Source organism: Cyprinus carpio, chromosome A20 (genome assembly GCF_018340385.1).
Source record: "Cyprinus carpio isolate SPL01 chromosome A20, ASM1834038v1, whole genome shotgun sequence".
NCBI classification, from domain to species: domain Eukaryota; kingdom Metazoa; phylum Chordata; class Actinopteri; order Cypriniformes; family Cyprinidae; genus Cyprinus; species Cyprinus carpio.
The window spans coordinates 14448009-14473195 of NC_056591.1; the positions used below are offsets into that span (position 1 = coordinate 14448009).

Below are 25187 nucleotides of genomic sequence, written 5' to 3' on the forward strand. Positions count from 1 at the left end.
ATGGCTCTACATTAGCATATAAACATGTTTTGGATCATTTTCCGCTGCCTACAGAGTGGAAAGGTGCAATCATGAAAAACTTCCCATAAGCTGTACAGCCTGAGATCAATACACCCACTCTTTCACCTGGTGCCGCATGTGCCTTTGACACTCTTCTGTCAAATTGCTTCCCTTAAATGAGTGGGTGTTAAGCATTCTAAATTTAGAAGAATAGAAATCAACAAACAACACTCTTGAGTGTTGGGAAAAAGCTATGCTTGCGCCACTTCGCAGCACCTTTTCAGGTTTTCACAAATAACGGAATGAGTTATGATAAGAAACAAATATTCAGATCATTGTGGAGAGTTTCTGATGGCATGATGGCAGTCTGCAAGAACTTTCAACTCATCTTGATTTCTAGTCAGTTATATCTTAAACTCCCAAACCACATGCCAATGCTGGGTTACACAGCATTTAATAGCAGTTTACAGTAAGGGACACCTCCCAATACTGAACACTTCCTCCTGGGACAGGTAAAATAACCCTTGCATTGCCGAGGAGGGGCAGGGTGTGAATCTTTCCGTCTGACACTAGACAGGGTGTGTGCATGAATCGCTGATTGTGTGGTCATAATAGACTTCAACACAAAACGACTCTCTTGATAAAGACTCATTTCAGAACTCAACAGTTTCACCTACTAAGAGGAAAACCCACTCTCTCACACACAAAAACACATCTTGCAATTACTCTAGCAACATTAACATTTGCAGAAAACCCACTGCGCAAGAGCACATCATTTTATTTTGACTTTTATTGTGCATCTGGACAAAGAGGCAGTGCAACTTTTCAGATTAATTATTAACAGGCCACAAGAAAACAAGTGTAATTCAGCAAGTAGAAAAGGGTATATTAGTGGCCCTAAATTGACTTTTAATGGTTCTTAATGGTTTTTAAAACTGAAATCTTAGTGTTACAACTCAGAGGCGCTGTTGAAATGTTGGGGATTTGTGAAAGCTTATCGCTTCACAGGCTGAAAAGAGGCAGGCTTGAAGCAATTAAGCTGTAGCTTCATAGTACTCTTAAACTTATTCTGTAGCTCTTCCAAGAGTCTGAGAAAAGAAAGAGAGATAGAGATGTATTAGAAAAAAATGGAAACTATTAAACAAGCCAAATTTACCCTCAATAAACATCATCACTAAACATCTGTACTTATTTTAAATATGTCTGATATCTGTACTTATTGCACTATTGTGCCAGGACAATCCACTCAATTCTTTACATTAACCTGATTAAAAGTGAGGGTAAAGACTTGTACCTTGTGTTAAAAAAAAAAAAAAAAAAAAAAAAAAAAAAATTTTGGACTTTCTATTCACCAGACAATCCTGAAAAAAATTCACCAGGGAGAAAACTCTCCTGACTGCAACAGATTCAGAATAACACCTTTCATGACATCCTGATTCGTCGCTCTTCAACCCGGAAGAATCTGATCACAACCACCAAACCATCAAGACTTTCATCTGAGAGTGCACCCTTATGCTCGTTCAGTGACCAAAGCAATGCAAGTATCATACATTTAACTAAATGAAACAGAGGTTTAGTATAAGCTGTAGACCCCATTGCAAAACTGATGGTTTCTGCTCAGGTGGTTAACTGACCCATTTTTCATAGCTGCACTCTCTGGTTTCTCAAATGGTTTCATTCATCCACTTTAACTCCCCTGTGTATGTATTTGTGAGTTTTTGATTCTGCAGATCAATGTGACTTCAATAATTCCTGATCTTGCTACATGCTCTATTGCATTAGTACTGTGAGAAGGTTATTTTCTGTGGCCACAAAAATAATTTTTTTTAGAGTTGATATGAAATTAAACTGAATGTTCGCTGGACGAACAAATTAGTTGATTGTAATATCAATTCAGCCACAGTTACTACTGGCAGCTGATATAAATAGTTATAATCAAACTTAATTAATTGTAATTATTTATATAAATTTCCCTTTAGAGCTAATTTGCTATGTGACTGAACCAAAAAAGGTCACTTGGACATATCATGTCATGACATTTGAGCTCAGCTCTAATTATCATCATCTCTGATGACTAACATTTTTTGAGTTTTTCAGTGTGAAGTATAACATTCAGTATGTATTTAACTGAAACTTTCAAATGTAACTGTGATAACTTACTTCTTGTCAGCTCCACTCTGTAGCTGTGGTAGAGCTTCCAATGCCTGCTTAAAACTAGTGCTGAGACACAGAGACATATGAGTCATTATCACACACCCACATTATCATACTAACACTTTTTAGTTTTAATTGTATTAAGACATCTGCGTTGAACGTGTTTATGTCTTACAGACTCTCTGTTGTGAGGTAAGGCTCTATGGCGTCTTGCAGTGCACAGATTTCCAAACGTGCCTAAAGAAAGAAATATTTATGATGATGAAAAATGATGATTGTGGATTTCAACACCTTAAGATCAAATGTTAACTGTCCCAATAAGTGACTTGTACCTGCAGTGCACCGTTTTTACTAAAGGAGGACACGCACTGCATCAGACGGCTCATTTCTTCAGCTACAGCCTCAGTGATCTTTGATATTACACGAGAAACCAGCTCCTTGGAAACCGTGAAAACCTAAAAAAAAAAAAAACAGATTCTTTGAGACTGTCTATTAATTTCATCAATATGTTTTAGTGCCAAATAAAGATATTAATGGCTGCTGAAAATTCAGCTTTGCAATCACAGGAATAAATTACATTTTAAAATACACTGAAATAAAAAAATAATCATTTTGAATTGTAATAATATTTCACAATATTGCTGTTTTTTTCTATAGCACAATAAACAAATAAATACAGCCTTGGGCAGCTTAATACTTAATACTCCGAATACAATCTGAGTTATATTAAAAAACGTGCAAGCTTTATAATAGCAGTGAATTAAGTTTATTAACCTCCCGGAGCCGTGTGGAGTACTTATCATGATGGATTGGATGGATGCACTTTTTTTTGCTTCAAGATATCAGCCACTATTCACTGCTGTTATAAAGCTTGGAAGAACCAGGATATTTTTTTTATATAACTCTGATTGCATTCATCTGAATGAAGAAAGTCATCTAGACCTAGGATGGCTTGAGGACAAGTAAATCATGGAGTAATTTTCATTTTTGGGTGAACTATCCCTTTAAGAAATGTTTCTTAAAATTTAAAATTGTAACCAAACCCTCAAATAGTAGTGTATATTTACAGTTGACTCTACGTTTTGACACGATTTTTTTTTTTTTTCACCAAGCTTGTCACATTGAATTCTGGGATTGTCTTATCCACAAAGACAACATGTGATGCTGTCTTAGAATTTGGCCAAAACAAGATAACTTATACTGAAACGCACTGTTGCTGCTTACTTTTTAGAATTGAAAGTGTAAACATAACGCTTTTAAATGCTGTCTATATAAGTAGCTCACAAGGTTTTGGAACAGAAAAGGTGGCATTCTATTCTTTAATATTGAGAATGATTTTTAGAACTATATCTTTATCGTTTACTTTATAGTTATCATGTCTAACAGAGCATTTTTTAAAGCAGATGAGCGATTTGTGGAACTGAAGGTTTGAGCATCTCACCTCAGCATGAACAGAGATGATGCTGACCAAAGCCTCCTTCAAATAACTCCTCACACCTGGTTCAGAAAGAGAGAAAGTAAATGAGAAAAGGTAGATCAGTGAGTCATGTTTATGCTTTTTATGGTTGAAGAAAGGTTTAAACAGGGATAAGGAACCATCTGAAATGTAGAAGGTGAGAGGAAAATCCTATCAGCTTCTCTTCACAAGTATGACATGGTTTTGCCTAGTTGTCATAAATGTTATAATTAAGACACGTTATGTGTGTCCTCCTTCCTCCATACTGAGATCAGGCAAAATCATCCCCTTTAACATATCTCAAATTTTTATAATGTTTACAGTATGTTTATTTACTTTCTTTGCACTATTAAAGTAATCACTTCTTGGTTCTCTACGCATGTGACATACACAAGTATGTTAAATAGTAGTTGTTTGGGGTTGTATCGTATTTTCTGTTGTTTGGGGTTGTATTGCAAGAGGAATAGGTCTAGCTATTTATACTGTAGATATTGCTATATTAACTATAGGCTGTTATATGTACACTGGAAAAAAAGCTTTCAATTTCATGCACTTTCACAACAAAATAAACGTTTTTTCTTTATTGAATAATAAAAATAAAAGAACCTCGTTGTTCTCTTTCTCTGTATCATTGTTTCTACACTGGTGAACTTTTCTTTTTATACCAAACAAGGTCATAATCATATCTAGAATGACATGAGGGTGAGTAATAAATGACAGAATTTTCATTTTAGTGAGAACTAATCTTTTAATAAAAGTATTTTTAAAAAATCTTATTTATCCCAAACTTTTAAAATGGATATGTACATTCATGTGTAATAATATTTGTTTGTCTATTTTGGGAGCTTAATCGGAGCAGTTGCGAAGAAAAGTAGGTTTTACACAGTTCAACAAGTTCTTCTTATAACATCTCAAAAGCAGCAAATGATTCACATAACCAATAGCATTTAGTCAAGTATGCACCAACACACCCAATCAATATACACACACACATTACCATAACTGAAACTGACATGAAAACAATGACGGCAGACTGAAACTGCAGATTAAGGACTAGCAAACGTGTGTGTGGATCTTTCTCTATTAGTACCATCTCCAGGGTGATGGTGTTTCAAACAGATAATGTCTTCTAGAAACATCCACAGAGTGTTGTCAACATACAGATTACATGATTGAGGTGTGTGCTACCTGTAGGTGGCAGGCAGTCCTTCCAGTCAAAGTATCCGGCATAGATGCCAGGCTCCAGAGAGCCGACGATAGGATCAGATTTTTTCTCGATGTATGTCTCAAACAGATATTCATCCAGCTGTCTCAATGCCTCTATGCTGACCTGAAGAACAAGAGCATGCATTCAGTTTAATTACAAACCACTGACCATACAAGATTATCTCCTGAAACACACAAGTACATGTGGCCTTAAGAAACCTTTAACATCACACACTTCTTGCAAAATGAGTAGAGAACACTCATGCGTGTCCATCATTTTGATGTGTGTTGAACTTTAGGGAAGTCTTCAAAAACCAGAATGGAAAGCACCATCTCAAAAGGAAACAAAATCTGTAGGAACTCTGTGAAACACCAGAGAAGGACATCTGTCCTGACAGATCTTCTCTGAGAAGCAGTCCAATTGTTGTTACATATTTTTAACTAGACTTTTATATAAAGTCTATATATTTATATTTGAGATATTTTCCATAAAACAAGACATAATAAACTTAATTTTGCTTCTTAAATAAATGTATATTGATTTGGTTTAGATATTTGCACTGGAAGAGCAGTTTGCCACATATATAATGAAATTTAATACTAAATAATAAAGCTGTGGTTTGAAATTCAGCAGTTAAATCAATCACATCCCTTTCTGCACTGCCATTGGTAGCTGCTGCACTGCTTCACTACATATTTGCATAAAATTAAGCTCTGCTAACGGTCATTGTCAAGTAAACGGTTTGTTCAAATCCTTCATCACAATTAACGAACGTAATAGAGATGCAGCTCTAAATCACTCTGAAAACCACTATACTGCATCAAAACCATCTGCATTTACTGGAAAGGCCAACCATAACCTTTCATGAGGGCTTCAGCCTCTTCTCTGTAGGGTGCAAAAGCCACCTTGAGTAAGTGTGTTGTAATGCCACCATGAAAAACCCTTGAGCTTCTCCTCAATCTACATGAGTCATTCACACTTCAGTAAAACACACATAAATTACCAAACTTGGAAACACGTCTGTTATCACTGAGAAAAAAAGAAAATGTCAACTGTGGACTGGAGTAAAAGGGAAGTGTGCGTGTGTCTTTGTACCCTGATGATCTTCTCTGCAGTGGTGAAGCCGTTCTTCTCCAGGTGCTCAGCCAGATTGAGAAACGTGTGTCTCTCTAGATACTGACAGTTACTGAGGATGATGAGGAGATGTTGCTCCTACATGAGCCAGAATAAACATACACATAGCAACTCAATCAGTTACAATGAACATATATATATATATATATATAGAGAGAGAGAGAGAGAGAGAGAGAGAGAGATTTTTTTCCCCTGATGCATTAAATTGTAATGATTAGAATGATTGGAGTGATTTAGAATGATTTCTGAAGGATCATGTGACACTTAAGACTGGAGCTTTGCCATCACAGAAATAAATTACATTTTTAAAAAATATGTTCAAAAAGAAACAGTTAATTTAAATTGTAATAACATTTCATATAATGACTGTTTTTACTGTATATCTGATCAAATAAATGCAGCTTTGGTGAGCATAAGAGACTTAAAAACATTAAAAAAAAATCCTACTAACCCCAAACTTGTACATTTATATACATACACTTGAACAAGACAGTTTGTGAAGCAGTACTATTACAGATATGATTGGGTATGTTTGTGCCTTTAGTTAACCATAAACCAGTCTGTGAAGGAGAGAGAGAGAGAGAGAGTAAAACAGAGAAAGTGAGAGAGACAGAGGGGAAACCTGCAGCTCTTCCACTGCAGGCTTGGGGAAACCCCATGTGCTCTCAAAAGAAAAAGCTGCTGTTTTTCACAACACATGACTCTTGCGTGATATTCAAATGTTTGCTGTGTTGCAGATGGAAAATGTGACAAAAGCATCCATAACGGAACACAGGATGTTTTCTTGGGAAAAGGGTTCTTAAGAACTAATAAATAACACACACACAAGAAAGATAGTGGCATTTTGTGTTGAATATGGAAGATTTGAGAAAAATTTTTGGATTTTTCTTTTATTGTTTTTATTTTTTTTTTTATTTTTTTATTTTTTGAATTTAATACTGTAAATATATAAAAACTTAATTTTTGAATAGTAATATGCATTGCTAAGATATTCGATTTTCTCAATATTTTGATTTTTATTTGCACCCTCAGATTCCAGATATAAAATAGTTGTATCTCGACCAAATATTGTCCTATCCTAACAAACCATATATAAATGGAAAGCTTATTTATTCAGCTTTCAGATAATGCATAAATCTCAATGTAAAAAATTGACCCTTATGACTGGTTTTGTGGTTCATTGTCACATATGTATAGTTCAACATTTGCACAAAAAGTATTTGCATACTTTCTGGTTGTCAAATGTTACTGGAAAATGTCCATAAGTTGATGTGATGAACTATACTCGTGGCTGCTCTGCTAAGACACCTGTGCAAACCTAATGGAACTTACTTCAGATGAACACTAAAAATCCCCCTTCATGACTAGTTAGTTGTAAAAATAATTGCAAATATATAAAGAAATGGCTAAAAAAAACTGAAGTTTGGTCGTAGATGTCTAGCATAAAGTCTTTTGCGGATGCCAATTTATTTAGATATTTTGTATCTAAAGAAAAGTCATTAAGACATTTTAAATCTAACTTAAGCATACGGAAGGTTCCAAATATGCTTTGGGGTAACTGTAAACTCTATTTGTTTGGTTTAACCCCTTAGTGGAATGCTAACAGGTAAAATTTTTACTCAAGCACATGTCCCCGCACACACAGCATTACTGAATAAGCACAAAAGAAGGGTTTAAATGGAGGGAGGAAGCACTCAAGGTTACTTGAGGTCTCTGAATATCTTCAATCAACAAGGTTTCGTTTTGATCATTTTTAAACACTCTCTCTCTCTTTCTCAGTCTATCAGGTTTTCAGCTTTCAGTAATACTCTGACACTGTGGTTCAGATAAACATCAACAAAGTGTTATTTGGATTTCAGTCAGAGACAAATCATTTAAAATAAAGTGAGAAGCTGACCATGTCAGAGTAGTGTGAAGGCAGCTGTTATCTAAACTCACTTCCTATTCTCCGTCCTCAAATATCCTGTCTCATAGTGACATCCACCTCAGCAGTTTACTGTGAATCAAATACCACATAGGGCTACTTGATGTAGTAACCAGCTAACCAGTCTACACATACTGCATTTTATTTATGTGGCCATTTTTTTTGCAATTTTATTGACAGTGAAAGTGGATTAACAAAAAAAGTGAAGAGGGGGGAATGTAATGAGTATCCAACGCAAGTCAGACTGAAACCCGTTTCTTCCATATAAGCAACACAGCTTGATGTGCTAACTGCTAGGCCACAATTTATATATTTTTTATATGAGTAATAAAATTATCTGTATGTATTTTATAGTACAGTACTCTTTTAAATATGCATTATTCATGTGAATAGAGAGAAAGAACATGGACAAAGTTGGAAATCAGGAGGGGAGGGGGGAAATGTTCTTACTGGTTTTGAAACAAAGTCTTCTTGGATGCTTCCAAAAAGATCAGGCGAGGCCAAGTCCACAGACAAACTGAAAGAGGAAAACCTTGATATTATACTCCCACTGTAAACTTAAACATTCAGACTAAACAATATATATATGGCTCAGTGACACAAATATGTTCAGATTTGCCTGAAAAAATGTGCATCACTTTTTTCTTTTTTTTTTTAAAATATATTTTTACAGAACTTTACACCATTTGATATTTTTAGAGTCATTAAATTAAAATTACTGTTAAAAAAGTTATATATATAATATATTATATAATAAACTTTATATATAATAAAACTCACTGAGAGGTGCCAATTTCTCCATCAGCCTTGGTGCTGAGATGCTCAAGGCACTTAATAAAGACCTATACCAAGCAGAGACATCAAATTATTTTAATTCAGCATGGATTATATTTACAAGTCCCAACATACACAGAAACCAGAACACAGTACCTTCATAATAGAAACACACTGTTCACAAGCTTTGTCTTGAACCACATCCAGATTAAAGATCTGAGAACAAAAAGACAGACACACATGAAATGAATTACTCTCCATATAATCTGCAGTGGAAGGGCAGAGGATGAGTGTTGTGTGAATATTTATACATTGATCTCTCCAGGTTTACATTCCATGGGCTCCTTCAGAGACTGCAGCATCTGAACCATACACTGCTCAAACTGGGCCGGCTGAAACAGACATACCATTTATCCTTAAGTTTTTGATTTTCAAGTTTTTAGAATGAAATAAACTAGATAAAATATAATAAAAGCATAAAAGATTTACCAGTGATGTGATTCCTTCATTGTCCACAACCCAGTCTTCTTTTTCTGCAAGTCTCTTAACGTCTAAATAACACAAAGTTTAATCAATATTTAATAATCAATAACATTAAAAACTCACTTCTCCCATTCTCTCAACATAAGTATTAAGGAAACAACTTTAACTGGGAAAGCTAGTTTTTTGAAAAAGTATTTGGCTATTAGTTATAACAAAAAAGGTACAAATTTACAGTAAATCACAACTATAAAACATCCTAAAAAACAGAGTCAAACCCTAGTAATACACAGTAGAATTTAGTAGTATTTTGCAAAAAAAAAAAAAAAAAAAAAAAATATTGAGAAGATGCTGGGGTTTCTGTGCAATTTTGTGAGGTTTTGAAATGACTAAAAATTTAGTTTATACTGCTCCAGATGTTGACTAGCTAGTGTTCACCCATTTATCTATTGTTAATTCTGTGAATAAAACTTTAGTTCACTAGAGCTGTCTTGATAGAACCCTAAAATGACTAATGAGTTGTTTATACTGAACTTGAATGTAAATATATTTAGTTGAGAGCTCTAGAGCTCCCTCTATTGTTTTCATCTGGAGCAATCAACATCAACGATAGACTGATATTTCGGTCAGTCCATCTTGAGATGATCAGTGTTGACCAATAACCTTATCTGCAAGACATTTTAAGCAAATATTCTGTAGAATAGTTCAGCAATCTAATGCAACTGTTTGCTTGAACTGAAACCAAGACATTTACAAAAGCTCAGTGAATGTGTAGTTTTACCCTCTTCAGTGTGCTGTAGTGTGGTCAGCAGGCAGTGCACACGCAGGTCCTGAAGTAAATCCTGAATCACCTGCAGCAAGTCATTAGGGATCTCTAAAGCTGACAGAGCTTCATGACTTAACCTACGAGATCAAATGAGTTTTGTGTGAGGATGACCAAGGATGTACTGAAATTTCTGCCACTGAATGGGGAAAAAGGCTGGAAATGCCAACAGAAACCAGTACTTAAACATTTAATAACACCAGCTGTGACATAAAAAACAGCAGCTCGCATTTGCAATGATCCTAGTTTAGCTGGATCTAATGTAAATATGAATGTTCATCATGAAACAGATGAACACCACAACACAACGAACTTGCTTAAAGGAATAGTTTACCCAAAAATATAAATTTGTGCCATCATTTACTCAGCCTTTAATGACTGACTTTCTTTTGTGCAATATAATTTTATTTTATTTTTATTTTTTTTTATGTCGGTAATCAAACAATTTTGGTCATCACTGACATCCACTGTATGCACAAAAAACACACACAGAGACTTCTCAAAATATTTCCTTTTGTTTTCCACAGAAGAAAAAAAGCTGTGCAGGTTTGGAATGACATGATGGTAACTAATGATGACAGAATTTACATTTCTGGGTGAACTATCCCTTTAAGTCGACAGAAGATTATGCAATTACCAAATTTGTTTTTGGTATTTGCTGAATTTTCATTTTGACCGATTACGAATTGCTACATTTCTACTATAAACTCACTCACATACCTGACGGTGTGGATGACCTGAGTGAGCCAGACTCCACTGAGAGGGGTTTTGGTGTCCCAGCCTCCATACTGCCTCAGCTGCTGCTCAGTAAGTGAGGAGGGTAACAGAGCCCCTCGAACCAACTGCACCAAACGACGGGTCACCTCCTCAATCATGCCCTAAACACAATCAATTGTGCCAAACCCATTATGCTTTTTCAAAAACAGAAACAGACACTTGACAAAGTCAAAATGCGCTATGGAAGAAACGCAGATTAAACATCAGTTTCTGTTAATGATTTTAGCCCTCTAAACAGTTTCAGATGAAACTGAAAATTCATTTTTGGGCCAAATATTTTCAGTTTCAGAAATTTTGGTGCATCACTACTCTTGAACCTTAGTGGCTCATGCGCACACTCTTAATCTCCAGACTACAAGCACAAAACCATTCCAGCTGCTTTACTGACCTTAAAGTCATTCTGTCTTTGCCGGGCATTCTTCTTTAACTTCTCCACCTGACCAGACTTCTCTCCTGTCTGTCCATGACAACACAGTCAACAAGATCATCAAAACATGATTACACTAGCTCTTGTTTCTAACACTTCTGAGTATATTTGTCCATGTATCTACCTCACTGAACAGGCTGCCGTTGACGTAAGAGATCCACAGTTTCCAGAAGTTGGGCAGCTGGCTGATGACCACGTCTGAGAGCTTCTCCACAAATCTCACCTGCTGAGGGCTCTTATAGTGCCTCGCTGAGAAAATATGTATGATATAATGTTATGAAGACAGCAGCATTCTGATTCTGAAATGAAAGCTGCTGACAATGAGCTTTCTATGAGTTTCACAACTCATGCTAACTAGACGCAGTTTCAAATTCAGCAAAATTCATACATTATTGTATATCTGTATATAACGTGTAAGATTTTTTTTTGTTTTTGAAAGAAGTATCTTATGCTCAAGCTAAAAGCAGTAAAAACAATTATACTGTGAAATATTATTACAAACTAAAATAACGTTTTTCTATATGAATATCATTGAAAACATTTTTCAAAAGTTTATGCCTTTGGTGGCAAAGCTGAATTTGTCAGCAGTACATGATCCTTCAGAAATCATCTGTTATATGTTAATCATTCTGTTATTGTACTCACAGTCATCTTTAGGTGTCTGGAAGCTGCCTCCTCTCTTCACTGGAGCTGAGAGGCTGATCCTGTTCAGGGCTGAGGAGCGATCCAGCTCTAAACTGACACCACCCACTGACACAGAGAGACACGATGAATGCTCATCTACATACATCAGCATGTTGATGAAGGCATATTTGAGCCTTATGGTGAAGCAGGTCTAGATGATGCTGCACTCTTTCAATCAGTTTTTTTCTTTCTTTCTTTTTTCCCCTGTGATTTGAGTGCAAATCATGAGGTAAATGCTTTTATGCAAAGTGACTTTCTGCGCTTCTCTCAGAAACCAAACCAGTTCTAGCCTAATAATAAACTAAGATACATATACATGTTCTACTGCTTGATTTGTCATTTAAATGTTTTAAACTTGGTATGATAGGCTACATGTTTCTCTGTCTCACTCTCTCTCGGAGATGGCATTTATGCAGGAATATAATTTGTTCAGATTTACATTTGTATGCACAGTAAAAAGTTTTTCTTTTTTATGTTTCAACCTTGAAGTTCTTTAATCAGCTAGTTATAGAGTCAGCCTCCTCTTATTTGAGGTTGTGGTTTCACCTGACATTACTCAGTACACAGAGTTATATATATTCCTCTTATTTGACTTTTATTAACTTTTATTACTACTGTTTTAATTAGATCGTTTTAATCAGGAAAGGTCCCCGAGCTGGGACTCGAACTCGGGTCACCTGAAGCCCAACCGCATTACACCTCAAAGGACTGTCTATAGGATGCTATCAACTCCGACAGTTAGAAGATATTTAAATAAATGTTATAATCATAATGAAAAATATTATATTATCAGTTATACAAGGCATATTTTTGCAGTGATAACTACGAAGAAATAAATATAGGCTGTAAATTAATTGAAATAACATTTTTTAGCTTTCTTAAAGTAATTGCACGAACTTCTAGGTAAAGCCCCGCCCACTTTCAGTTTTATCTGATATCAGATACAGATAATTTTGAAATTGTTACAGATACAGATATTGTTCCTCTGCCCGCCCCTAGTGCAGTAGCTCTTCTCTGACAGTAGATGGCACTAAAGATCTTTCCGGGACTCTTCCTGGGTCTTGATTAAATTGTTGATATAGTCTGAAACATTCAATATGTCCACATTGTGTACACATGTCATGTTTCTCTCTCACCAGATAAAGATGTATACCATTCAGCCACTTGGACGTTTACTCTCCCGTTCTTTTGATAAAAAATGAATGCTGGTGTTGATCCAGGTGTCCAATCATCTCCTGTGTTTATCTATGCTCCTCTCTCTCCTTGTATTCCCCGATGTCTGTCTCTCTTTACAGCAACCCCCACCCCCATCTTCCCCCCACTCCCCCACCCAGCTCTGCCACACTATAGAGCTCTATGGATTTCCTGTTCTCTATAAGGTCATGACCAGACCACACACGGGCTGCTCTCTATCTAAACAAACACACACAGGGCAGAACACACACACTGATTTCACTCTTCGGAGCTGTAGAGAAACCATCAATTTATTTCAAACTATCTGCATGTGTGTATACCTTTTTGCTCTTTGATATAATCTTCTTTACAGTTTTGCATCAGCTGCAGGATCCACTTATGTTGAGCGACTATACACTGCCATGCTGGGTCACCTGGAGCATGTAGATCCGAAAGGTATCTCAAGTAAAAAAAAAGAGAGAATCATTAGATCAATATAATCACATCCTTTTTCAGGACCCCTTAAACCCCTCTCACAATGACAGGTCATGTAAGGCAGGGAAAGTAATTACTTAACATAAATAATTAAATATCAAATATTTACACTACCTCTTAAAGGCTTGGGGTCAGTAAGAAATTGATACTTTTATTCAGGAAGGAAACATTAAGTTGATCAAAATTGACAGGAAATACTATTAGAAAAAATTCAATTTCAAATAAATGCTTTTCTTATAAACTTCTATTCATCAGAGAATATAGACAAAAAATGTTTCACGGTTTCCACAAAAATATGTGACGATAACAAGAAATGCTTCTTGAGCAGCAAATCAGCATATTAGAATGATCTCTGCAGGACCATGCAACACTGAAGACTGCAGTAATGCCTGCTGAAAATTTAGATTTGAGATTAAATGATTATGTTGTGTTTAAAAAATATATTCAAAAACAACACAAAAATGTAATTGTAATAATATTTCTCAATATTACTGTTTTTACTGTATAAATGTTTTGATCAAATAAATTCAGCCTTGATAAGCACTTATTTTGAAAACATGCAAAACATTTGAACGGTAGTGAACATGTTTTAATAAAAATCAATATTTATAATTAAAAATGAAAATTTTTGACATTTTTTTGTTGATTTGTATGGTTGTATTTTTATTTTCTTTTTTTCTTTTTTTAGTGTTTGTGGGATCAAAAAGCATGAGAACCCCTGTCAACCCCTGAAAATAACATGAGCTTAACACACCTGATATAGCGTTTCTGATCATGTAGAGTGGATGGCGTCTCCAGAAGTTTATCCAAAAGCAGTTTTCTCAGGGCTTCTATCCGCGTCTCCACCTCCGAATACACTACAAACATATATGCAGATGATCTTTCTCAACATTTACACAGTACTCCAGGTAATGTGAACATATGCGTGTCATATTAACATAAGTTATCAATTATTATCAGTGAAGATCAGATCACCTTTCTTAAAGACAGGGACCTCTGTGTTCCCAAAGAGAGATTTGGCTTTCTCATAATCATTTATAACAACGTCGTAATCGCCCTGGAAGGAAATCATACACATACACACAGTCAGTTTAGCATTCAGAGATCATTTTTATTTCTCATAAAGTGTATATACTACTGTACCTTTCAAAAGTTTGGGGATGGTAAGATTTTGCAATGTTTTTAAAATAAGTCTTTTCTACTGCGGTTTTCTACTGCGGTTTTCTGTATTGTGATAATATTATTACAATTTAAATTAACTGTTTTTTGTTTAAATATATTTTAACATTTAATTTATTACTATCTTCAGCAGCCATTCTTCAGAAATCATTCTAATATGCTGAATTTAGTATTCAAGAAACAAACTTTTTTTATTATTATAAATATTGAAAACAGTTGTGCTGCTTAATATTTTTGTGGAAACTGTGATACATAGATTCTTTGATAAACAGAAGGTTCAAAAGAACAGCATTTATTCAAATTTTGTCCCTGCTGAATAAATATATGTATTAAATAAATATTTCAAATATCCCTGTACCCAAACTGTTGAACGCTACAGAATGTATGTATGTATGGGGGATGCCACCTTCTGGATGTTGCGCTCAATGTTGAGTGGCAGGTTAAACAGAAATTTGAATCTCTGGAGGACATTGAGAGCATTGCGTGTGGAGTCAGCCTTGTCCTTTCTGCCCAACACTTCTTGAAACAGGGTGTCAGCAGTTTCACTTGCTCCTGAGAGGAATGAGCAAATGGAAAGAGATGAGATAAGGGTGTAGAAGAACAACAGCTGATAAAAAATGGTTTAATCATCCTTACTCGGTTCGAAATAAATTCAAGATCTCTTACGCTCCCTCTTCTTGGGTGGTCAGCTAATCTGGAAACCCTTGGTCAGATTTAATAAGAACCAGCCCCCTGACCACTATAAGAGTCTCACCAGCCTTTTTTCCACTATTGAGCCCGTTTGTGATTGGCTGAGAGTCAAAGGCAGTAAGTGGCTTTGGTAAGAACATGCATCTAAATGTACTTGTAAAGATGGGTGGTGAGGAGGATAAGGAGGGGCTGGCGTTGAAAGCATGTCAGTGTGTGACTGGTTTATTTGTGCGGCCCGCAGGAAACGAGCATGTTTATTGACCTACCGTCACATGAGAGAATTGATATGGAGATATGATTGGGATATGAGTGGTCTCGAACACACGCAGACGCACTCACAGAAACACGCCGAGGTCTGTGTGAAATGTGTGGCTTTGATGGTCTAAAGAGAATGCATATGTAACTCCGATCCTAAATTTAGCTGCTTTGTGTAATTGTGTGTGATTTTGAGCATGTGTTTGGGTTTTATGTCTTACTGTTAAGGACGTTCTCTAGTCGCTGGGTCATAGAGCCCTCCACCTTCTCAGTGCCATCCGATTCAAGCTTCTGATGGATAGCTAGACAAAGACAGTGAGAGAGAGAGGAAAACAAGTCATGTTTGAGAGCATTTCCACTATCGTTAAAAAGTTTGGGGTCAGAAATGAATACTTTTATTCAGCAAGGATGCAATAAATTGATCAAAGGTGATAGTAAAGACATTTATAATGTTACAAAAGATTTATATTTCAAATAAATGCTTTTGAGTTTTAATTATAAACAATCTCAAAATATACTCTTCTTTTCCTGCGCATTACTATTATAACTTGCAAATAAAATATGAACTCTTACAACCACCTACAACATTTTACGATATAAACCCCATAATGTAAACACTGTCATAATTCATCAACAGTAGACCATATACAATCACTTGGCATAAATGTGCAGTATTCACTGATTGCGAACTGCTCTGAAACCGCAAGCCTGTAGAACGTGCAACAGTGCTGTTAACTGACTTTCAATGTGTTGAAAATGTGTTGCTCACATTTATTTAATCACAGCCTTTTGAAGTTTAATAATCACATTAGACAGTCCCGGAATTCCTGTTTTTCTGCTCCAAATTTAAGATCTCCTAAATGATATTACAACTTTTTTTAATACCATTTAAGATATTTAAGACTTTTTATGACCTTAAATTTGACAAAACTGAATTTGAGACATTTTAAGACTATATTGATATATGCTATAGAGTGCCTAAATACGAAGATAAACCTTTGCACAAAAAAACTAAATGAAGTCTCTTTTCTCTCTCCACATCTGGATTTGGGATACTTCTGTACACAATGACGTCAGGGCTAACCTCCGGCTCCCCCCGGGGTCCGGAATGCTATGTGGTACACTTCCTCTGTCTCTGAGGTATGTTTTGACTTCTGCCTGGTAAGTTTTGGGAGTCTTCTTTGGGAATCAATGCAGCTTCCGTCTGCTGCTCTCTCGTTTCCTCTCAGCACAATGACAACCTTATTACAACCTCATCTAAACATGATGACAGCCACGCCTTGTTATCCGTCCCCATGCATGTCAATCACATGGGCATGCAGTACTAAGAATAGTTCTTCTGTTTGACTCCAGACAAGTGACCCGAGACAAGTCCAACACACACAGACAGATCTGACAAAGAGAATCTGCACAGTGACACTGACATCTGATGACAGCAGTCTGAGTAGAGAGACATACACCTGTGTACAATGACGTAATAATGCCCATGCAACTAATTTTGTTAAATGCATTCATATTAGCATTCATATTGTCTATTTGAGCTTTACTTTTAATACTTAATATAGGAACCAACCCAATGAGTTATTCAATGAAGGTCAGAAAAATGAACGTTTCTATAAGAAAAAGATTACATTTTTCAAAGGACTTCCAAGATAGCTGAAAAAAAAAAAAAAAAAAAAAAAAAAAACGGTATGTAATTTAAATCAGAATTTTACACTGATTTTTTGGTAGTCTCATAAAATTTTCTGGCAAGCTTAACAATTCTTCACCAGAAGTCCACAGAATATATTCAAAAAGTCTAAAAAAAATGATTTTTTGGTAGTCTCATTATATATATATATATATATATATATATATACTGTACAGTCAATAGTCACAAATTAAACTGACTATAATTCCAATTTGCTTCCAGTCTTTAATTCAAATCGACCCAAAAAGCCGGAACTCAAAAGAAATCCTGAGCTTCCCAATGGTCATTACAACATTGTATTTATGGGATGAGTAATTTTAACACAATCATTCCAACATGACCTAAAGGCAATAAAATCCTCATGGATACAATCCAGTCCCACCCTATATTACTTCCTGCCCAATATTCTGTTTCCCTAAAATATGCTTGTTTTCTTCAGTCAAATGCAAGAACTGAATTATTTATGGTTGTGTTTAAATGTACACACCAAGCACACGTACCTGCAAGAGCATCCTGAGCCTCAAAGAAAGTGCTGAGACCTCCTTTCACGTAGGCCAGACTGCCCTCATTCTTCTTACTGGCCTGTTTCTTAAGATTTCCTACAGCTGCACGCAGTTGCTCAAAGCTAAAACAGCAACAAACATAACACACATCACACAAGAATCTATTTTGGCAGATTAACAAATGCACAAATAAATGGTATATAGACCGACCTGGTTGAAGAATGGTTCTCGATTAGATACCAGGTGGCAGAGAAATTCTCACTAGTGAAGTCTCCACTCATACTAGGGAACATGTTCTCCAGATCCTTCAGAGGAACCTTCCCTCTGAAAAACAAAAGACAGAGTTAAGACACCCACACAGCTGGTCTATAAAGACTCATCACAAAAACACCACAGATCATAGACCATCTGATCTACCACAGTCCAGACTATAGAGAAAACAAGACAGGGCACAAACCAGATCTGTCCACATATAAACAGCACTGCAAAAGCCAACCCACTGTGTCTTTTGATGTGTCACAGAAGAGACTGATGAAATACATATGACTCACATACCGCTGAAAAAGTTTGGGTACAGTGCAGTAAGATTTATTTTTTGGAAAGAAATATAAAAATCAACATGTTAGAAACATTTCTAAAGAATCACGTGACACTGAAGACTGGAGTAATGGCTGCTGAAAATCCAGCTTTGCCATCACAGGAATAAATTACATTATAAAATATATAAAATATTATTAATAGATTTAACAAATTACTGTTTTTACTATATTTTTAATCAAATAAATGCAGGCTTGGTGAGCATAAGATTTTTTTTTTAAACATTACAAAATCTGATCCACCCCAAACATTTGAACTGTAGTGTATATAATCTGACTGAATATATAGATATAAATGAATAAATGGTTAAAGCTGCTGCAGAGGTCAGGGAAAGGAAGAGTTTCTCTTCCTATCCAAGGAAATGGTGTGTACCAATGACTTCAACCAGGTAGAAGATATACACACAATGGGGCTGTTTCTAGTTTCTGCTGAACCTCCTTCCTTATAAACACAGCAGTCCACTTCTATAAACACAGGGCAGTGCTTTTTGGGTGAAGTGTGTGAGGAAATGCATTTGTTTTGGTCTATGTGAGTGTGTTTTTTAATCAGACAGTCAGAAATGAAGCACGTGTGTGTGTGTGTGTGAGTGTGTGTGTGTGTGTGTGTGTGTGTGTGTGTGTGTGTGTTTGTGTCGAGTAGAGCAATGCGTGTGATTAGTTGTAGGTGTAAATGTATTACTTTCTAAGTTCATAAAAGGACAACACAAACTCAATTGTGAATGTTTCTTTACTTGTCTATGTCGATGCCCAAAGGGTTGGCCGGCCTCAACGAGAGAGGGGAGATTCCTTTGTTGCGATCTGTCCTCATGTCATAGTAATTCAACTCATCAACCCAGACCGCAGATTGATCCAGAATGCCTAAACATAAAAAAGCATGCACATACTCATTGGTTGAGTGCTTAAAATCCATTGCCGTCTTCAAAGAGCATATGTGTACATTCAAGGAGTGTGTATCAATCAAACCGAAATTATGATTTTGCCTTTAACAGACATTGAGTGTGTTTACTTGAACAACAATATGCTGACAATGCAAAAAAAAAAAAAACACTTTTATGTGAGATTCGAAATTATCAGGATTTCTTGTTTGTTTTTTTCAAAACATAAACTGACTTTGGAGTAAGACTGAGCATTGTAAACATGCACAGAGTGTGTGTACATGAGTTAGAGGGCACTGTGAGTGTGTGTCTCACCGATCCTCTCGGGTTTGAGCAGTTTGAAGGAGACTGTGGACGTTCCATGGCCTCCGCTCTTGGTGGTCACAATGATCTCGCCCTTGTCATCTTTAGCAGGACCCACTCGACACACTATCTTACTAGCAGACATCCATTCTGCTGTCAGCAAACAGTTATGACCACAGATAGACAGACCTGACAGATAGAGACGGACAAAGACCAAGAGAGAAGAAAGTTAATACCAAAACTGATTTATTTATTTTCATAGACTGATCATTTCTGTATGAAGACATTCATTTTAACAGTTGGATGTTTGTTTTTTCCTATTATTAGCCCTTTGCCAAATCAGAAGAAAATGGGTGAGTTCAGATGTGCGGGGTGGATAAGATTTTTTCATGTTTTTGTAAAAAGTCTCCTGTGCTCACAAAGACTGCATTTATCTAGTCAAAAATGTTTTGAAATATTATTACAATTTAAAAATAGTATTTTCTACTATTATTTTAACTATTACTTACTACCATCAATGCTGAAAATCATTATGCTGCTTAATATTTTTATGGAAACCGTGATCCATTTTTTTAGGTTTTTTTTTTTTTTTGGTAAGTTTAAAGTTTAATTTATTTTTTATTTAATTTTTTGTTTTTTTTTCATTTTCACTTTTACTTATGATCAATTTAATGCACCCTTGCTGAATAAAAACATTAATTACTTAAAATAAAGCTTAATGACCCCAAACTTTTGAGCGCTAGTGTATGTTTGTTCAAAAGGAGGGTGTTTATCTGTAATGCAATCGCTATGTGTATTACCTATGAGATCATTGGCTCCAGTGCCCAGGTTCTCTCCACGAATAGTGACTTTGGTCCATGGCGCGCCCTCGTTGGGTGAGATGCCAGTCACCAAGGGAGGCTGGCGTGCAGGAGACATCCTTTACACACCTAGACTAGACACAGGTAAACACTAAGTGTTTTGCTGAAAGTGACACATTAAAACATTCAGCACGTTCAGTGCATTTAAAAATTGTTAGACATGAATAAATAAATCTACCCATCCAGCTCACACTGAGCGAGCGTGTTACTTTTCGGAGTGACACGCATGCTACACTATATGCAATATGACAAGCAGTTCAGCAATCAAGGCATTTTTCCCATGGCTTTTGCACAGTCACAAACGCTCTCTCTCGTATACAAACACCCACACGGAGCACAAGACTGACAGCTCCAGGGCGGTTTGCGTGCAAGACCCCATGGCTGTCTCTGTGTGGTCTGGTAGGGTGTGTTTCTGCGTCTGTGTGGTCTCTGGCATGGGCCAGAGAGAGAGATAAAGGGGGACAGGGTGATGGTTGAGTTCTACAGCAGACCCTCAGAGTCCACAGTGCCGTTTCAGAACACGTCTTGCGGCGTCTAGCAATAAACTTGGTATCTGACATGAATATTCACTGCAGAATTTTTATGATGATACCAATATCTTGGTGAATAGTAAAATTGTCTTTATAGATCAATGTCAATGTCAAAGGTCAATGCTGCCCTGTGTTATTTATTTATTTTGCCTGGATGTCCACTAAAGTCCAATTCATGCATACTATGATTTAAATACACCTCTTTCATGATGAGCATGTTTTCATCAAAAATTTTAAAGCATGGCAAAAATGTCAAAGTGACAACAATAATTTTGAAAATAAATTAAGAAGAAAATGGGGGAAAAATCTATTAAGTGGCTTGGCATTAGGAAAAACAAAAATCAGTGGGGTAGTTTTGACAGACAGACAGACAGACAGACAGACAGAAAGAAAGAAAGAAAAGAAAAGAAAAGAAAAGAAAAGAAAAGGAAAAAATAGTCAAAGGGAGTGGAAAAACAAATCACATAAAACATACAATTAAAAGGATTAAATTTTAACAAAAAATGCCTACTGCTCAGTTAAGTCTAATGGAAGTGAAAATGGTAAAGTCAAACACACACACACACACACACACACACACACTTCTGTGTGGCAACATTTGGCAATGATTGACTGCTTAGATGACTGACACCTGAGAGTCTCTATGGAATAAGGAGCTCGTCTCAGACAAATTACTAAGCGCTGTCCTATCAACACTCAGCCGCCTTCATAAACACAGTGACCCCCCACCTACAGCACACACTCTCTCAGCAGGAGAAATTAACACTCAAGATGTAATAGTAGGAGCTTGAACAAACTATTTAACACGAGAGCATCATACTGCTGACTGCATATCATTTTTCGACATTTACAAAATGACTACTTAGTTCTTTTATTAGACACAATAGTATAAATTCTAAATATTGGCCATGATATAAATAATTATACGTTTATTTTATCTGCAGGAGTTGTATTAATTGCTGCAAATTTATGTTTGCAAGACAAATAGATTTAAATAGATTTGAAGTGTTTCACTTCTATCTCTAAAAGCCGTAGCCAGTAAACACCAAACAGCAAAAACAGAAATCATGCATTCAATAATCAACACAGGAAAAAATATAATTAACTATCATTAACAATTTAGCTATAATCTGGTTTCAATTTACCTTATGATTTCAGCTATATTAATACATTAAAAAAAAAAAAAAAAAAAAGAGCTCTTTTATAGCTTTAAGGATCATGGGGCATGGTGGGCCCTGGGTTGCATTTTAAGTTGCTGCTATTAGTTAACACTGACAATCATGAAAAACACATAACTGAAAATGAGACGGACGAATGGCACCAAAACAAAACAAGATGTTAGATCTCTCATAGAAATGAAATCAAACCAAATGAAACTGAAATCAAATTTGATTTATACGCTCTTATTTTGCTAAAATTATTATGCATACAAACCATAGACTAAAGTTTTATAACATCGTAGCTGTGTGATGAGTTTGTAATTACTGACAATGTAATGAACTGACGGAGTGTTATCCTATTTAATTAGAACAAATATGAATTGTCACAAAGATTAAATACACAACTCATTTAAGACAACAACTAATTTACATACATTATGTTGAGGTTGCCAAACAAAACATGAACGTAAACAGCAGCTCTGACAGATGACAATAGCTAACTGGCTAATGCTAAAAACAATCCTACAGAATTGACAAGCCGACGACAGCGAATTTATTGAGACCATAGTTTTTCCACATAATGAGAACCCTCCTTTATCATCTGCAAAGCAAGGTAGAATAAAACATTGCGGTTACTTACAGAGGTAAAGGCAGTGAAGAGAATCTCTATACAAAGCTTCTATCCTCTGAAAAACAGTTCCGGTTGAGATACCGCGGCCCCGCCCACACGACGAATCACATGACAGACACATAATAATGCATCATATTGAGCACAGAGTGTAGATATGTAAACTGTAATGTTTAAGGAATATGCTATTTCTTCTTTAGTTTAAAAATGTAAATGCCTACAAATGACGCAGTGCAGTGAAAAAGTAGATTGATGATCTGAACTGTTGGTATTTGCTGGAAAATCCTCATGTTTCTGGAGAATGAGTGAAAGAAACCTAGCAATTTCAACATTTTAACACCTTTAATTTTTATCATCATAAAAATAAAAATATAATAGGTGTATCCCAAGAATATGTTGTAGGCGTGTTGCATAAATGTTCAAAATAAAGCAAAAGAATGAAAAATCCTGCATTGCAAAGTTTTTGTAGATGTCTCCTGACCAAATCAAAGTTGTTTAGTATTAGTTTAGGATTTCTCATTCCTTGTTTTATTTTGATCTTTAATCATCATTAAATATGAATGAAACCTTAATTTTATATACAAATGGCAATAAGAATGTAAACAAGGGACAGATAGATATTCGAATGAATGATTCAAATTCACATTTTTTTTTGTGTATAATTCATAAATGAATTTATACAATTAATTTATATAATATATTTATTAAATGTATATAATTTCTAAATTGTGTATAAAAGTTATTAATAATTTCATATAACAGGCCTGTAACATCACGCTCCAGATTTTGAGTTTCATGCTATGATGCAACACTCAGTTTAACTAATTGTATTTCAATTACACAATGTTCAACATCAAAGTCATCCTGTGAGGTCACATGTAGATTATGAACCATTTTCACAATGCATATGACGTTACTTCCACTTGTTCTGGGAAAGCGCCGCACCATAACACCACAAAACACAGACCACCCAAGTACCGTGTGCCATTATGCCCTCTCTTATCTCCCTAAATAGTGCACGGCAAAGATACTTTCCCTCAGATAAGGACTTCTGGGCTCTTGGGAGCGTCATTTTTTCAATCATTCTGAACTAATCTGAGGAATCAAATCCAGTTTGAATTTCTTGCGGCCTCAGCACACTGTGTTGCGTGTGACGGTACCACAAGGGATGTTCAGCAGTATAAACACGTCATGTAGCCTCAGCTATTTTCTCAAGAGGGCCACCGCCAAAGACCCATCCAGCTAATTAACAGAGAAAATGTTAGTAAAATAAGATAACTCACTTAAGATCTCCACTGTTTGTTTGTTCAGCTTACCCACTGCTGATGATGGTTCCACATTCCTGATGTGAAAGTGGCAATTACTACACCATGGGTCACAACATAGCAATAAGACTCAAATGACCAGAAACATCAGAACTCTGGTACAGAGTGAGAGTGGAACAGACAAATAATACAGAATGAATAACAGGGAATGAGATTTTTTTTTCGTGTCAGATTATGAATTAGCACTGATTCATGTTACTTCTGATTAAAAAGTGTTTTTTTTTTTTTTAATTCACTTTTACACTTGGATGGCACTGTGTCCACATGATGGGGCAGAAGAATGATATTTCTCTACAATATTGTTTTGCTTGAATGTGTTCGTCAATGTGTTCCCATGGGTCCTGAGCCAGCACAGGAAATACTGTGAATAAACTTCCTATTACACACACACACACACACACACACACACACACACACACACACACACACACCTAAACGTTACTCTCACAGAGCACTGTTACTGTAATAACATTATTTTGAGCTCTTGACGTCTTGATGAACTACATGGTACAAGTGAATTGAATAAGTTGCATTGATACTATCCACAAGAAGATACGTTCTTAGAGCACTAAAAACAGTTTTAAAATAATGTAACAGGGATTTTTTTAGGGCTTCCAGGTCTCTTTCTGTTCAAGCCAACAGGAACTTCAAAAGTTTGGTTATGCAGTTTGGTTCTCATTTGAAAAGTTCACAATTTCTCTTCAGTTATTCATAATTTATATGTATTAGTGAATTGTGTTTTATTTGCAAACTACTTTGTAAATATTCTTTATAATTTATTATAATTTGTAAGAAGACAACTCCAGCAAGAGACTTTTGTAGTTTATTATGGTATATTATATTTTGATCCTATTTTTGACATTGTTTTAACACCCACTTATCATAATTTTTACAAATATATATATATATATATATATATATATATATATATATATATATATATATATATATTCTTATATATTACGTCAATATTGTTTCAGTTATAATAGATATTAATATGGCACATATTAACATAACTACACATAATTTCTGGGAAGCAGTGAAAGAGTAGAATAAACGATATTCTATGTAGGCTACGACTAAAA

General features: G+C 35.6%; 1 protein-coding gene across 2 annotated transcripts; it reads right to left on the minus strand.

Moving 5' to 3' along the window:
• Nucleotides 1–772: 772 nt before the first annotated feature.
• Nucleotides 773–22911, minus strand: LOC109113751 (exocyst complex component 2). Of its 2 annotated transcripts, none has more exons than XM_042777728.1 (28): nucleotides 22790–22911; nucleotides 20400–20528; nucleotides 19612–19788; nucleotides 19153–19279; nucleotides 18036–18149; nucleotides 17823–17947; nucleotides 15854–15934; nucleotides 15094–15239; nucleotides 14484–14565; nucleotides 14263–14365; nucleotides 13355–13473; nucleotides 11802–11906; nucleotides 11281–11405; nucleotides 11118–11186; nucleotides 10673–10830; nucleotides 9911–10032; nucleotides 9139–9200; nucleotides 8961–9041; nucleotides 8806–8865; nucleotides 8656–8717; nucleotides 8326–8392; nucleotides 5913–6029; nucleotides 4799–4940; nucleotides 3596–3651; nucleotides 2487–2609; nucleotides 2330–2391; nucleotides 2161–2220; nucleotides 773–1088 (listed from the first exon to the last, which is right to left on the minus strand). In XM_042777728.1, the coding sequence occupies exons 2-28, from the start codon at nucleotides 20515–20517 to the stop codon at nucleotides 995–997; spliced, it is 2757 nt and encodes a 918-aa protein (XP_042633662.1). In that variant the 5' UTR covers nucleotides 20518–20528; nucleotides 22790–22911; the 3' UTR covers nucleotides 773–994. The 2 variants fall into 2 exon arrangements, with proteins under 2 accessions (XP_042633662.1, XP_042633661.1); XM_042777727.1 differs by having other exon boundaries at nucleotides 20400–20533; nucleotides 22790–22907.
• Between the last annotated feature and the right edge of the window lie 2276 nt (nucleotides 22912–25187).